General features: G+C 41.7%; 1 protein-coding gene across 1 annotated transcript in view; it reads left to right on the top strand.

Annotated features, from left to right (window-relative positions):
* LOC135212810 (DNA mismatch repair protein Msh6-like) overlaps window positions 1-12,096 on the top strand; it is a 71,669-nt gene extending 59,573 nt beyond the window's left edge. The window contains 4 exon segments of the mRNA XM_064246582.1: window positions 9,129-9,169; window positions 9,172-9,282; window positions 10,694-10,797; window positions 11,908-12,096. Of these exon segments, the coding sequence (XP_064102652.1) occupies window positions 9,129-9,169; window positions 9,172-9,282; window positions 10,694-10,797; window positions 11,908-12,081 (430 nt within the window). The 3' untranslated portion in view covers window positions 12,082-12,096.
* Window positions 12,097-16,954: the final 4,858 nt, after the last annotated feature.

Here is a 16,954-nt window from a genome sequence, read left to right as displayed (position 1 = left end):
AGATCTCATAAATGTATTCCTTTTAAATTGGAAAGAATCCAGATATTAAGGATAACTGGGGAGCTAACGATATCGCAAAACCCTTTATTTAATAATTTGATTATAAAATACTACCAAGAAAATATTGCCCCTTAGTAAACAAGTCTCAAAGTCCAGCACAACTGGGAATTATGAATAATGAGCAGACTGCAAAATGTTTTGGCAGGCAAAAGCACTGTCTGAAACTGACAGAAAAACACATGTAGACTTTTTTTAATATATGTTCTATGTTTATAATTGAAGTAGCTGCAATTCTTAAACCCAGCTTTTCTTTTGTAAATTAAGTTCCATTCAGCATCAAAAGACAGTGATCATGCCTGGAAAATTAATCAGCTGATATTTTAAGAACATAAACAAAACCAGAATGCAAATGGCACATCACTCTGTTCGTATTATAATTCAATAATATGGTAATGATACATGCAATATGATGAGATACAGTAAAATAAGGGTTTTATTGAAATGAACATTATTCTCAATAAACAAATATTATTGATTGCTAATGGCAACAGTCTCTCTCTCTCTCTCTCTCTCTCTCTCTCTCTCTCTCTCTCTCTCTCTCTCTCTCTCTCTCTCTCTCTCTCTCATAAGTATTTAATTATATATCTTCTACCAGCCAAGTGTAATGGCAGTGAAGATATCGATAGCTCAATCAGCCGAGATTTTGAGAATGTAAACAATATTGAATGCAAGTGGCATACGATGACAATGCTTATATTCTTTTTCAAATTATAATTTTCTTCAGAAATACTTGTTTAGGCTTATTAAATCTTTTTGGTTTTTAGAATTATGGATAGAGATCCTATTCTTGTAACAAAGTGAGAACTCGCTCATCCTAAACATCTAATTGTGGCAGTTATCCACGGTAATTGCTGTAATTAGTTGTTTGTTCATGACACTACCTGCCAGATATCTATATAGCTGTATTCCTCTGACGACCGACAGAAGTTTCAAAACTCCCGGCAAACGCAGTGGTCGCTAGGTGGTTAGTACCCATTCCCGCCGCTGGGAGGCGGATACCGGGAACCATTCCCATTTTCTATTCAGATTTTCTTCTGTCCGCCGGTCGGTAAACATCTGTTTACAGACCTCCGCTTAGGATTTCGAAAACTTCATTTGTCACTTGAGTATTTGGATTGTCTTTTTGGTTTTTCGGACCTTGCTTAGTGATTTGGCATACGCTATTGTGGTTTGGATTTTGATTTTGGCTTTGATTTTTCTTAGAATTGAGATGTCTGGATCTAGTTCTACTAGTTTCAGGGTGTGTGGTGTAGAAGAATGTAAGGGTAGGCTACCAAAGCCTCGGTAGATCCTCACACAGTGTGTGTGAATTGTAGAGGGCATGTTTTGCTTGTTGGATGATAGGTGCAAAGAATGTGAAGTATTAACTGATGTCGAATGGAAGCGTATAATCTTACATTCGTAGACTTGAGCGTGACAGAATTAGGAGGTCTTCCTCCAGGATGCTTCTGTTAAAAGTCAAAGTAAAGTTGCTCAATCTAACATAAATGTAGAACATGCTACGCATAAACCCTATAATTTCTCCTTCAGATAGGAAGTGATTGTTACCGAAGGGAATGCCATTTCTCTACATTTTAGAATCGATTCGGAACCTTGAATCGAAATGAAAGTGCTACAATCTAATGTGCAAAAGTGTAGTGATAATGTTAGTGCCCCTAGTGAAGTGGAGGGGACGTCAGATCGGTCCTATAATGCCTCCAGGTTGAGACCTCTGTCGGACTCCCAGAACACAGGGAATGGGACATGTCGAAGGCCGAAGGAGGGTTACCGGGAATTAAACACCGGTACTGGCGTCCCTTCGGCAGATCCTGAAGACGCATCCCAGGCTGCCAAAGATCGCGCGCAAGCGCGAATCTTGAAGGAATGCTTCTCTTCCTCCGAGACGTCCTCACCTCACCGTGGGTGGGAATCTCGGAAGACCTCTCCGACTGAGAGTGGTAAGGAAGCGTAAGGTGTCGCACAAGCGGCCATCGTCTTTCTCGCCCTCTAGGAAAGGTCTTACGGAAGAGCACGCAGCCTCTCCAAGTGGAAGTGGTAAGGAAGACGTAAGACGTCGCACTGGCGGCCATCGTCTTTTTCGACCTCTTAGGAAAGGTATGATGGAAGAGGACGCTTCATCGGGAGATCGAGAGCGTCCTCCGCCTCGATTTACGCTCGGTCTTCTCCGGAAGACTTCGAAGACAGTATCCCGCACAAGAGATTTAGGACGCTTTCTGAGCGTCCTGATTCGAGTCCGGAGAGAAGGAAGAAGGCGTCCCCTCGCCCATCTTCTTCTCAAAGGTTCATTCCATCATATGGTTCTTCACCATCAAAAAGACTCTCGAAGCGATTCGTCAACAGTTGGATACGTTTTTCGCCAAGAAAGAGGAAAGATCACGTAGTCGTAAAAAAGATCTTTGGCTACCCGTCAAGAAATCTAGACGTTCTCCTGCGGCTTCTCTCGTTCTTCGTCTTCGTCTGATCCGTCGCCTCTAGACCTCATCGACTCAATCAGGAACGCGCAAGCGGTCCTGCTGGGAGAGTCTCTAGAAGTATTGGCGGTAAAGATAAAGACAATAGGTGCCGCACAGGCGGCCGCCGCCGTCGTCTTTTCCAGAGTCGAAGAACGTTCAGAAGGATCGCTCAGGAATAGAATTGGGAGGAATGGATCTTGACTTACAGGAAGAGCATATTCAACAAAACAAACGCTTTGCTAACCAGGACGCTCGTAAGGACGTTTCTCGGGACGCTCGGGGTCGGAAACGTCGGCTGGAGAGACTTCAGACGCACGATATTAGTTCAGAAGAAGGATATGAAGATGAATATGAGGACGTTTTTGAGGACGCGAGGCGTAGTGCTAGTAAGGACGCTCGTCGTCCTTCATATCAGTACGCGTTCCAGGACGCAAATGAGGACGCTTTCCAGGACGCAAATGAGGACGCTTTCCAGGACGCAAATGAGGACGCTTTTGAGGGCGCTAGGCGTCCGATGCATAAAGTTATCCTGAGCAGAAAAGAACAGGTCGCTAGTCAGAAGGATAAGCGCCATATGCTTCAAGGTAGTAGGAACTACAATATCAGTGCTTGTCAAGGGAAATCGTATGACGTCAGTTTGGAAAATTCGGAGAGAAAGTCAAGGTTAGGAGAACATAGCAGACTCTCCTCTTCAAAATTGATTTCAAACACAAAACCTACGGTTCGAAAGGGAGATGAAACTTTGGTTTCTTCTTGTTCAATGCAGAATAAGGCTATGTCTCCATTAGAAAATAAATCGTCAAGCGAGGCTGTTTCGGAAGAGGAGGAGGATCCTACAACCTCATCCTCTGTGGATTATAAGACTCTGACTCGTCTTTTAAAAGATTTGTTTCCGAGAAGTTCCGAGCTCCAGTTCCTCTCTCTCCACCTTCGCAACTAACCTCTTCGAAGGCAAGGAAGACTCCAAATTTTGTCAAAATGGCCACCTCGCTCTCGACTAAAAAGGGCTTTTAAAAGAATCCATGATTGGATTGGAATCCAAAAAGACAAAGGGCAAGACTTCTTTTGCACTTCCCCCCACAAGGCTTAGTGGAAGATCGGGGGGGAAGTGGTACGAGACAGAAGAGGAAGCAGGCTTGAGAATCCCCGCTTCCGCACAAGGGGATTTCGCCAACTTAGTGGAAGCTCCTAAAAGATCTTACCTGGCATCAGCGAAAGTTTCGTGGACAATGTCGGAGATAGATCACCATCTCAAAGGCCTTTATAAAACTTTGGAAGTTTTTAACTTTCTAGATTGGTGTCTGGGCGTCTTGGATGTTCAGTCTAGAAGCCCAGATTCCATCTCATTGGAGGACTTAGCGAGTATTTTGTCATGCATGGACAGAGCAGTAAGAGATGGCTCCGACGAGCTGGCATCTCATTTTGCGTCGGGAGTCCTGAAGAAACGCGCACTCTTCTGTAGCTTCACAGCTAAGTCAGTGTCACCAGCGCAAAAAGCAGAATTGTTGTTCGCTCCTTTTCTGCTCATCTTTTCCACAATCGATGGTAAAGGATTATCAGTAAATCCAAGAACGAGCGACGCAGACTTATTGTCTCGGTCTTCGAAACGTCCTGCTGATCAGATGTCTTCAAGAAAACCACGCAAGCTTCTAGGAAGCAATTATAAGCCCTTTCGTGGAAGAGCCTCTTCAAGAGCTGCTGCTCGAGGGAGGAGTTTCCCTAGGGGCAGAGCCCCCTCAAAAACCAGGGGAAAGAAATGACTTTTCGGCCTTACCAGCCACCAGTCGGGGCGAGACTCGCGCTATTCGCCGAAGCATGGAGGATAAGAGGGGCGAACTCTTGGTCACTCGAAGTGACGAGAAAGGTTACAAATCCCGTTTCTATCGAAACCACCATTAAGCATAGAACAATAGACCTTTCGCCCTCTTATCAGAATTCAAAGCAACGAGAATCTTATTAGACCTTTTGGATCAGATGTTGGAAAAGAGAGCAGTAAAGAGTCGTGTCACGGAACTCCCCAGGCTTCTACAACAGGCTTTTTCCTTGTTCCGAACGCACTCGGGAGGATGGAGACCTGTCCTAGACGGTAAGCAGGCTGAATCTTTTTGTAAGGAAAATAAAATTCAAGATGGAAACTGCACAGTCTGTTTTAGCTTCCTGAGACCAGGAGATTGGATGGTGTCCTTGGATCTCCAAGATGCCTATTTCCCATGTTCCGATACATCCTCGGTCCAGGAAGTTCCTCAGATTTGTTCTGAAAGGACAGGTCTTCCAATTCAGAGCTCTCTGTTTCGGGCTGAGTACAGCCCCTATGATATTCACGCTTCTGATGCGAAATGTAGCAAGATGGCTCCATCTCTCAAAGATAAGAGTCTCACTCTATTTAGACGATTGGCTGATCCGGTCCACTTCAAAGGAAACAGTGTCTGGAGGACCTACATACGACATTACAGCTGACGAAGGACCTGGGCCTTCTGGTCAACTTCGAGAAGTCCCATCTGATTCCCACACAGTCCATCGTGTATCTGGGGATTCAGATGGATTCAGTGGCTTTTCAAGCATTTCCATCCATAGAACGTCAGCTAAAATGCTTAGAGAAAGTATCGTCTTCTTAGAGAAGGAAATATGCTCGGCGAGGGAATGGATGAGTCTGCCTGGGGACCATTTCCTCGCTGGAGAAATTTGTTTCTCTGGGAAGGCTGCACCTCAGACAGCTTCAGTTTTTCCTAGCAGACAACTGGAAGAACAAGAAAGACCTAGACGAGATTTTGAGAATCCCTCATCGATCAAACAGCATTTGAAGTGGTGGTCCGATCCCGTAAAAGCGATCGGAAGGGATGTCCTTCAAAAAAGTTCTGAGCCCCAGACCTAGTGTTGTTCTCAGACGCGTCCATGACGGGCTGGGGAGCAACACTGGGGGAGGAAAGAAGTGTCAGGCCTCTGGAGAGGGGAACAGAGGTCCTGGCACATAAACCTCAAGGAGCTAGAAGCAATTCGTTTGGCCACTTCAATGCTTCGAGTCAAGGATTGTGGGACGAATTGTACAAGTCAACTCGGGACAACACCACGGCGCTCGCATATCTCAAAAAACAGGGAGGAACTCTATCTCGCTCCCTGTTCAAGATAACGAGGGAAATCTTACTTTGGGCGAAGCTGAGAAAATGTAACGATTCTAACGAGGTTCGTTTCAGGACAGCAGAAACGTTCGTGCGGATCTCCTCAGCCGTCGGACATCAAATGCTTCCAAACGAATGGACTCTCCATCCAGAGGTCTGCAAGGAGTTGTGGAAACTTTGGGGACGCCCCACTGGTAGACCTCTTCGCGACAGCAAAAACGAAGAGGCTTCCGATTTACTGCTCTCCGGTTCTAGACCCAGGAGCAATAGCAATAGACGCCATGCTTGGAATTGTAAGGGATGGATCTCTACGCCTTCCCTCCATTCAAACTCCTGGGAGAGGTAATAAGGAAGTTTGCGGCGTCGGAAGGAGCAAGAATGAAGACGTTGATAGCCCCCTTTTGGCCACCTGCAAGCGACTGGTTCACAGAGGCCATGGTCATTTCTGGTAGATTTCCCAAGGACACTTCCAGAAAAAAATCGATCTACTCAGACAGCCCCACTTCGAGAGGTATCACGGAAACCTCTCCGCTCTGAGTCTGACTGCATTCAGACTATCCAAAGTTGGCCAGAGCGAGAGGTTTTTCAAGATCGGTGGCAAAGAGCTATTGCCAGCGCTAGAAGAACTTCTTCCCAAGCTGTCTACCAATCGAAGTGGGCTGTCTTCAGAGGTTGTGTAGAAGGAAAAATATTTCCTCCTCCACGACCTCTGTGAGCCAGATTGCTGATTTTCTTCTTCTTACATTCTTAGAGAGATAGACAAACTTTCAGTGTCAACGATAAAGGCTACAAAAGTATGCTATCAACGGTTCTTTCGACACAGAGGCTTGGAATTTATCGAATGATGAGATCTTCACGATTTATTGAGGTCCTTTGAAACATCAAAAGCTCCACGAGACAAGATTCCCTCATGGAATTTAGATGTTGTCTTAAAGTTTTTAATGTCAGCCCCATTTGAACCTATGCACGCTGCCTCTTTGAAAGATGTACTAGGAAGCTATTTTCCTGACGCTTTGGCAACAGCTAAGAGGTTAGCGAAATCCAAGCTATGACTAAACATGTGGGTTTCAGAGAACACAATGCGGTGTGTTCGCTGAGCCCTCGTCTTAGCGAAGAACGAAAACCCATCCAACCCCTGGCCTAAAGCTTTGATATCAAGGGGTTATCAGAGTTCGTCGGACGAGAGCCAGAGAGAGTTTTGTGCCCTGTCAGAGCTCTCAAATTTTATCTAGAAAAGACCAAACAATGTAGAGGCCCGTCAGACAACCTGTGGTGTTCGGTCAAGAGGCCGGAATTACCAATGTCTAAAAACGCACTGGCGTTCTTCTTGAGAAATACCATCAGGGGGGAAGCTCATTCATCCTGCACGGATGGTGATCTTAAACTGCTAAAAGTTAATGCTCACGAGGTTAGAGCGGTAGCTACTTCGGTGGCTTTTCAGAAAAATATGGCACTCAGTGATATCCTGGGGGTGCCACATTTTGGCGAAGCAACTCTGTGTTTGCTCACACTACCTCAGAGATGTGAAGGCGACATATGAGAATTGCTATCTGCTTGGACCATACATTTCCGCGGATACAGTATTGGGGACGAGAAGCAATACGAACCCCGTCCTTTAGAAAATGGATGTGTGTGATTTTAATTATGGGTTTTTTTTTTTTTTACGGTCGTAGGGTTGGCCGCTTGAGGCGGTCTTCCCTTTAATTAGCCTGAAAGTTATGGGACTAACTTTAGTGAGGCTAGGTTAGTGGTATTTATTATGCTTCGTTGTCTTCAGTATGGTCATATGGTGTAGTCACATTGTGGTCACGCTCAGTTGACAGATCATCTAGAACTATCCAGCTGTACAGGTCACTACCTTGCTGGAAATTCTAGTTAAGCAGAAGCAGGCTTGGGTGACAGTAATCACGAAGTCAGCTATGCTAACAGGTAGGGAACCAAGATGTCAATCATCTGCATGTGAAATGTTTCCAAAATCTTCTATTCTGTCCTTCCCACCTCCAATGGTGGGATTCAGCTATATATATCTGGCAGGTAAGTGTCATGAACAAAATGATATTGTCATGATACAATAAAGTTTGTTCATACTTACCTGACAGATATATATAATCAAGTACCCACCCACCTCCCCTCAGGGGACAGTGGTAAAGAAAATCTGAATAGAAAATGGGAATGGTTCCCGGTATCGCCTCCCAGCGCGGGAATGGGTACTAACCACCTAGCCGACCACTGCGTTTGCCGGAGTTTTGAATTCTGTCGGTCGTCAGAGGAATACAGCTATATATATATCTGTCAGGTAAGTATGAACAAACTTTATTGTATCATGACAATATCATTTTTGTTTACAGTATCAAAAGTTGTATCACTAGTGATTCACTTTAATAACTTAGGGATTTTACCATTACTATTAGGTTATAAATGTTTTTGTTTACAGTGTCGATAGTTTTTCAATAGTTGTGACTGTAGCCTTCTAGTGATATAACTATCGACACTTCAAGGGTTAGCCTATCATTAAAAAATCTCACAGGATTTCAAGGTTGTCACAGAATGTCTCTTACATTATAATTTTCAATAATCTTAAGTTCAATTGTTGTTTCTTACCATTTTCTTCAGCAAATGAGCATGGGAAAAAAAAAAAAAACAATGCCTATTAGCAGCGACTGACCGAACCACTTTTGTTTACAAAAATCATACGATTCCTTGGGTCAGTTTCCGGATTTTTGGTTGAGCTCAGATGCAACATTTACTCAAAATTTTCTGTTTGAAATCCGATTATTTCGAGTTCTAATACAATCGAGGTCTGGGTCTACTGTATTCGCTGGTGGAAAATCAGACAAGTAATCAGCAATGAAGTTTATCTTCAGGACATAAAATTGTAGTGTTGTTGAATATACTGTATTATAAAAATGTATTTTTGGATTATTTGAAAATGTTGTAGGAATGTTACAAGAAAATAGTTGTATTGATATTTACAAAGATAATTTGCCTGTAAAAAAAGTGTCATGTTTGTATGTGCTACGTTTATTTGAGAGATTTTAGAAAGCAATTATGCAGAATATGTAGCTAGTTAAGAGAAATTCGAACTTCTGCATTGTAACAAAAATGCATGCTGTTAAACCATAGATGCTGAAGTGTTCTTTTCAATCTTCTTGACAATTTTGATGTCAAATCTAAAGACTGCATTGATATGGATGTTTCATTGTTATGGTTTAAGATCTCTAGAATCTGGGCACCTATGCTACATAGTTTCATACTCTATATTGTATATAGACTTGATGGTAACAGTTTAAATTAGTTCATATTCCTCTTAACATGTGCAAAGTGTATTTTATAATTTAATTTAGGTCAGATTATTTCTGTTTACATAATTTTTATGAATTTGAGGGTCTGAAATTTTTAAAATGATTTTCCAAAAGCATTGCTTAATTATTACTCAAAACCAGTCTTAACTGTATTGCTATTATTCTTTTTCTTGATGTAGTACTTCTCTTTTTACCAGAATTCACACACAGGGATTGAACAGGAGTTCAAGCCATCCGGATAGCGTGCTATTTACTTTGAAGAAGTGAAATACAACAAAAAGAAAGTTGTCGACTTTCTTGCAGCCCTTGGTGGCTTCAAAACATGCATGGAAATTCAGAAAGCTTTCAAAAGTGAGTGGCAGCAGTCTTAACAAGAATTTTTTTTTTTTTTCCATCGATGATTAATAATGGTACATTGTAAAGTATAGTTGATATTATTGTGTCTCTTAACTATTCTGTATTTGGAGTGCTATCATTATCAGTTAATTATTTTATACCAGATTTTCCTTTCACGAGGCTAGATGTTTGATGAGTTTTTGTATAGTAAATGCATTCTTCCTCTGCAACTCTACCTGAGTTTCCATAAAGCTCAAGTTCTCATGTCTTGTTTCCATGCAGTTCTTGGCTTTCCCACTGTTCACTCCCTTATCAAAAAAGTGCTTTCTCCTCCTCACATTTTTTCAGTCCATCACATTTCTGTGATTTCCTCAATGAAAATTGTTATCCCGTAAATTTTTAACTCGGTTTTTAAGAACTTTATTTAACTTGTTAAGTGTGTTAATTTGACTGCATATGTTGCTTCCCTTTTTTGGTGTAACTCACGCTCTCTCTCCAGTCTTTTTGGCCTCGTTTTTCTACCTGAATACCTGTCTGGTGTCTGTCTTTATTCGTGCTAATTTTTCATGATGTTCTGCCTCTTATTAAGGTCTCCATTCTGCTACTACCATATTTAATACTCTACATATTTCTTGGGTTAATTGTACTACATAGGCAAGCACAGATACACAAACTATTTTTATCTACAAAATTAGTATCTTTCTGTTTTCAGCACTGAATGAATTCATAGGTCCCAGCACTTGGCCTTTGTCCCAAATTTATATTTCCTTCCATTCTTAGTGCCCATGTCTCTTCTTACTTTGGTTTTTAATTTCAATCTTTATTACTCCAGTTTCCAGCTCAGTGAACAATTCTGCATACTGGCCTATGAGTCTGAACGAGTTACTTTTTAATTTTGATGATAAAAAGTTAAGATATAAAGAGCACTGGACAGAGAAGAGTAGAGAGAACCAGTCTCACCCCTCTGGCCCCCATAAAGGGAAAAGATGATGTAAAAACTTATGATTTTACTCTTTTGTAGCTTATGTGAAAGAACCATTGTGCTAATTAGTTTTATAATTAATTTTTAAATTCATTATTATAACAGCTATTTTAGTTTTTTTTAACTTAAAGTGATATTTATATTTGTTTTATATTTTAATAGTGATTTGTATATTTCATATTATATGTTTTATGTAAAACATTGTTAAATGCTGTTGTAAGGTTCATGTTGAACTTTTTTTTATTCATTTCTCTTTTCATTTTTCCAGTAATCTGAAGGAAAGGAAATTTCTGGTGGATGTGGATGAATCAAACCACACGGTATTCTGATAATGTCTAATATAAGTATTTTATCATGTTAGGCATTTTGATTAATAATTACACTTCATGTTGCTATTTAGAGTACTGTATATTATTCTTACTAATGTACAATTTCTCATTGCAGGTGTAGCAGATTCACTGCAGTCAAAGTTATTACAAAAGTGCCTAAATGTTACAGAAAACGGTGGAGATTTTCCATCTCTAAAAGAAGTTCTCAAGTTCTTTGATGTGAGTGTTTTAGTTATAATCCCAGAAAGTTATAATTTTGCTTTTATGTGTCTTTTGAGTAGTATTCTCTATTTTCTCATTTATCCTTTAGGACTTATTACTGAGTATTTCACTAGTGAAGTGTTAATATTAAAAGGTTTCAGATACAATTCTCCTAAAAAAAGCAAATTAGCAGGAATTAATTACATTTAGAAGAAAGCGCAGTACATTTTCATGTATGTGAATGTTGTTTTCACTTTTAGAGCGTAATCTGCTACAAGTTGTGAGGATCAGTATCAAAAAGAGGCTAAACTAACAAAAGAAAAGCAAGGATTTCTACCTACCCTAGGCATCTTCTCTGAGGCAAAGCCTTCTTAGATGGGAAAAAAAAAAAACAGTGCCAAGGTGTAGATAGGACAGGAAGTTCATAAGAAACTGACTTCCATGCAAGATAGGGAAGCACACGTCTTGCAGGGAACATTGTTAAGAGATGATGGGTACATCATGCTGCAGAAGTGGGGGAAGAGAGGTTATTTATATTTTTAACCAGATCAAGCCAGTACTTAGAGATTTTCCCCTACGTTAAGACCTTAGGTTTGTAGTTATGAAAAGTACAAATTGATTACAAAATTTTCATATTGTATAGATTGTACATATTAACATGCTAGAAGGTCTAAAATTTACCATTTTCACCCTGCATTGCATTGTCTTCCACAACTTTCTTGTTTCAGTATATTTATTTTTCGTAATTTATGACTACAGTTTTATGATTAGGCAAGCCACAAGTACACTGGGTCTAACTAACGCACATACAACAAAATTGACTACAACATTTATACAACAAAATTGACTACAACATTTATACTCCTCTGTTCAGTGGAGTCTATACAGTACGTACAGAACATGAAAAACATATACATACAGAACAAAAAGAAAAACTTGCCTTAAGTTGCTCTGTAATGCCCCTTCATCCTTCAGCTATATTGCCTACCATTTATAATATAACAGGGTTTTTATTCATTTCTTATATTTTTTATATTAGTTTTTCTTAGAATCGAAAGGCTTTGTTTTTGTATTTATTTATTGGGCAAAGAAATATCTGTTGATCTTTATTTTTATATTTCTTGACAGACTGCTTTTAATCATGAAGAAGCAAAGAGGGAGGGAACAATCATCCCTAGTCATGGTGTAGACACTGTGTATGACAGTGCTGTTGAACAGATGAAAACAACCAAGGACAGACTTGCAGATTATCTGAAGGAGCAGTGTAGGCACTTTGGAGCAAAGGTTTGTGTTAGAATATGAATGTTTGTTATTGTAGGTGAGTAGATGTAGTTATGAATTAAGGTATCTAATGTATAAAATGACCATCAGTAATGGAAAATAATTTGACAATATCATGAGATGTAAGTCATATTACAGGAGGTCCCTGGTTAACACCAGAGGTTCTGTTCCCAACTGATGCCGATAACCAAAAATCGTCTCAGTAAGCACTGATTAAACTGCATAAAAGCCCTGTTAAGCAGATATCAGCCCCAATAAACCGCTTACCAGCGCCAAAAATTGGGTTAACAAGGTTGTTACCCAAGAATCATAAAACCGAAATGCTGTTAATGTTTGTTAATGCTGTGCTGTACAAGTTTTTCTCCACCACATGTAAATCCTTAACTTCAGTGTTGTCTGAATGCATTTTTGTTATGTATTGATACAACATTCTTCCATGTATCTTTAATAAAATTTTTTTAGCCTGGCATCATGGCTGTGTATGCAATTCTCTCATATTTTTACAAACATCCTTCAGTGTACCTATGTTTCTTTATTCTGCCTTAACTCTCTTCAGTGGACACAATATGAGTAGTCAATATTATCTGAAAATAGTTGTCAACAGTAACCTACTATCTTGTGCTTTGAACAGTCAACCACTGATGCAGTAAGCTAACACTTGGCTACAGAAGGCATGAAAAGATAATACTAAGATGTGCAACAATATATGAATGGAATAATAATGGGTATCGTTTCACCAGTGGCTTATTTAATCCTCCTCCTCAGTGAGCCAGAATGATGTGCATATGAGTGCACAGTATATAGGGTGGGAAGGTGAAACTAATTAGTGGGGGTGCAATGGTCGCCACACTTTATTTCTGTGTACTATATGCATTTGTATATCTGGCTTCACTCCTTTTATGCCTTCTACAGCTGAGTAGAATGATCATTTTCCTACTGCTTTAGAGGTCAGAAGTTGAGATCCTTAAGGAAGATGGTATTGTTACCATCTCTTCAGTGGCCTGATGCCAAACCCTTATTGCAGTGCCATTCTCAACCTTTGAGACTACTTGAATAAACTTTCCTGTTTGTTCATGAAACTTACCTGTCAGATATATATATAGCTGTATTTTCTGAAGTCCGACAGAATTTTAAAAACTTCCGACACACGCAGTGGTCGGCCAGGTGGTTAGTACCCATTCCCGCCGCTGGGAGGCGGGTATCAGGAACCATTCCCATTTTCTATTCATAATTTTTCTGTCGCTGGTGCTGGAAACACCTGTTCCCAGTACCTCCGTCTTAGATTTTGGAAACTTCATTGCCGCTAAGTATCCTAATTGTCTTTTAATGTTGATTTACTTGGATTGTGGCTAGGCATACGCTATCTTAAATTGATTTGAATTTGATTCATTTTTGCATAAGATATCTGAATCTAGTTTAGGCTAGTTTCAGAGGGGGTTGGTCTGCAAAGATAGGGTGTGGCTACCGAAAGCTTCGGTAGATCCGCACTTGGTATGCACGAGGGGTATGAGTCTTGCTTCTTTGTTGAGATTTGTCACGTAAGGAGTGCGAGACTTTGTCTAATTCCGTAAGGAAGACGTATGATTCGTATGTACGCAATTTTCAATCAGTAAACATGTCTAATTCGTAAGGAAAACGTATGATTCGTTATGTACGCAATTAATCAGTAAACAAAAGTCAAGGTAGTGAACCTGCTAACCTTCCTGTAGATTTTTTTTTTTTGCCTAACCCTGTAGTATGGCCTACGGGTTATGAATATGTCTGCGAGAGGTGATCGCTCTCCTTCATTGTTGTGAAGAGTGCTACTTCTGTTATTGTTTCTCATAACCCTGTAATGTTTGCCTTCGGGCCCTAAACAGTGTCTGTAGAGGTTATTGCCCTTTCTCTAATACTCTTTCGATTCGTATCTTAGAATCGAAAGTGCTTTAGAGAGCAATAGTGAAGTGGCTAAGTGCAGTGACAGTGCCCCTTGTGTGGTGGAGGGTGCGTCAGATCGGCCTTATTTCGCCTCTAGGCCGGGACCTCTGCTTGACTCCCAGGACCCGGGGAGAGAGCATGTCGAAAGCCGAAGGAGGGTTACGAGGAACCCCCACCGATCTGGCGTGCCTTCGGCAGTTTCTGATGAAAATCCCCAGACTGCCTAAGTGCGTGCACGTGCACGAATCCTGAAGGATTGCTTCTCGTCCTCCGAAGCGTCCTCCCCGCGCAGTTGGAGCTTTCGGAAGGACTTCGCGCCCTCTAAATAGAAGCTTTATAGAAGAGGACGCTTCACGTCCTCTCTCTCTCTCTCTCTCTCGTTATGCGTTCCAGTGAGAAGTAAGAAGGCGAACGTCGCCTGATCACGTGTACGTCTTTCCACCGAGAAATATGAAAAAGAACTAAAGAAGTCTTAGTAGCAGGACGCTTTTGAGAGCGGACGTCCGAGCTTTGTTACTTGGCGAGAAAAAAAAAAAAAATAATAAGGGCGTTTCCCTCGCCAGTAAGAAGGCGTTTCCCTCACCCCTCGTATTCTCACACGATCAACCCTTCTCCTGAGACTGTTTCGTGCAGTCGGATTTCTCTCCGAGATGTATCTCGCTTTTCCCTGAAGGCAGTTTCTCTCGCTTGTTTTGACGCCTTTCAGGAGCGTGACGCTTTTCTGCACGCTTCTTTTGACGCTCGGCTTGGACGGGATGTTCGGATGGACGCCAGGCGCGCGCGGGTGCACGCCAAGCGCGCACCAGTGGACGCCGAGCGCACGCCCAGTGGCTACCGAGCGCGCCAGTGGACGCCGGAGCGTGGCTCGCTGCTCGTCAGTGGACGCCGAGCGTGCTCGCTGCTCGTCAGTGGACGCCGAGCGTGCTCGCTGCTCGTCAGTGGACGCCGAGCGCGTGCGCGCCAGCGCACGCCGGAGGTGTCGCCTGGCTGAACGTTTCTGTTGAACTCTTCAAGCTCTTGTTTACGATTTGGGCCTCAAGAATTTTTACCTCTACCTTCGGTGATACCTTATACCTCACATGCAAGAATGTGAAGTAAGCAGTGCTTCGGAGGAAGCTTAAAGTGAACAGACAACTTCGTCTTCGAAACCCAGCCAAAGACCTCGGTTTCTTGAATTCAAGAGGTCTCTGTCAATATTTATATTGCTTTTCGCAAAGGTGGATAGAGTTAAGGAAAGCTCAAGGGAAGATCTCGTTTTCTCTACCGCAGTCAAGACTTTGCGATAAGGCAGTTACGGGTTATGTAAAGGCTCGATGTCCTGCACGTCAGGACTCTCGGCAACGTTCAGTAGGATTCTTGCAAAGGCACTCATCAAAAGGACGCTCTTCAGGAAAGCGCAAGACAGGACTTCCTTTGCCATACTGCCAATAATCTTTTAAGCTTAGCAGGCATTAGTTGTGATACGGGAAAGGAAGCTGGTTGGAGAGTTTCTTCCTCTTCCCAGGATAATTTTGCAAGCTTTTTAGCCCATCTGAAAGGGTTTTTCAGATGATAGATTTTGTTAGTTTCTAGTCGGGACTACGCTGCCGAATTGAACATCGTCGTTCTACCTGCCGTAAACCCAGTCTCTTAACAGGATTCTTGCCCCTTCCTTGTTTGAGACGGGAATCGTAAAAATAAAATGCTCGACTTCCTGGATTACGTTTTGTCATTTCAGTGACTTTCCCCCATTGACAATATACTATCGTTTTGTCAAGTAAGTGGGTATCCCCTCATTGACAAAATATCTCCTTGTCCCGTAAATGGGTTAGTTCTCATTGACAAACATCTCATTAACTTGATATTGCGTAAGCGAATAAGCTCTTATTGACAAGATTCGGAAGAGCTCTCATTCGTCATTCGCAGACTCGTACAAGAAATAGACTTGTAGACTACGTCAATGAACGCTTATGTCCAATAACATAAGAAGCTTGAGCTGACTGCTTCGATTCTCTTAAGTTTTGTTCATGAAACTTGCCTGTCAGATATGTATGTAGCTGTATTTCCGAATTCAGCTATATATATGTCTACCAGGTAAGTATGAACAAACTTTATTGTGATATAATTTCATTTTTTGCCCTTGCGTTATTTTACTTCTTGTTGGTTCAAGTCATATACGCTTGCTGTAGTTACCTCTTCGATGGGCACCGAGAGGTCTATTGTCTATTTTAAGGACATTTAATCGTTACTCCCTGCAGCCTTCCAGGAGTTTCCGATTTATCTTTTACCGTTGTATGGTAGTGTTCTGACGACACAAACGCATCTATATATTTAGCGTTTTCTGTTTCGCTTAAATATACCGGATTGAGAGTCTTTCTGCTCAAAAAAATCAACGGACCTATTTTCTTCGTAGAATAGGGTAGCTGGCAACCCAGACACAAAGTTAAGAGACGACGTTCGTAAGCTGCTGGCAGCTGGCTGCTGCTGTCACGCAGTGTCTGTCCTCCAGTCCAACCTAGATCGTGCGCTGTCGTTCGCGTCGTAGGTTACGTCTCTCTCTCCTGCGGATTGACTGACTAACCGTATCTCTGCCTGCTTGGCGGTTGGTTTTTACGTCTCTCCTGCGGGATTGACTGACTAACTGTATCTCTGTCCTACAATCACGGACTTTAGCCTAAGATTGAGGGGATTTCTTACGTGAATGAATAAACGTTGCATTCGTTTTGCCTTACTATGTTCACCAGAGTTATTTCTTAATCCTTTCGGTGCTCGTTACCGCACGGTATAGAACTACGAGTCTACCGCAGCATTGCACTTTTATATGCTCTCCTGCTTAGGCAAAGCGCAGACTTATTAGGGAAGTAAGCATACTCGGGAGGGAATGGATGAGCTTGCTGGGCGGGACCATTTCCTTCCTGAAGTTTGTTTCCCCCCGAATAGACTGCAATTCAGACCACAGTTTTTTCCTACCGGGAAACTGAAAATATTCTTAAGATCT

The sequence above is a fragment of the Macrobrachium nipponense genome, chromosome 41 (assembly GCF_015104395.2).
Source record: "Macrobrachium nipponense isolate FS-2020 chromosome 41, ASM1510439v2, whole genome shotgun sequence".
NCBI lineage: Eukaryota > Metazoa > Arthropoda > Malacostraca > Decapoda > Palaemonidae > Macrobrachium > Macrobrachium nipponense.
This window is presented reverse-complemented; position numbering and strand designations above follow the sequence as displayed.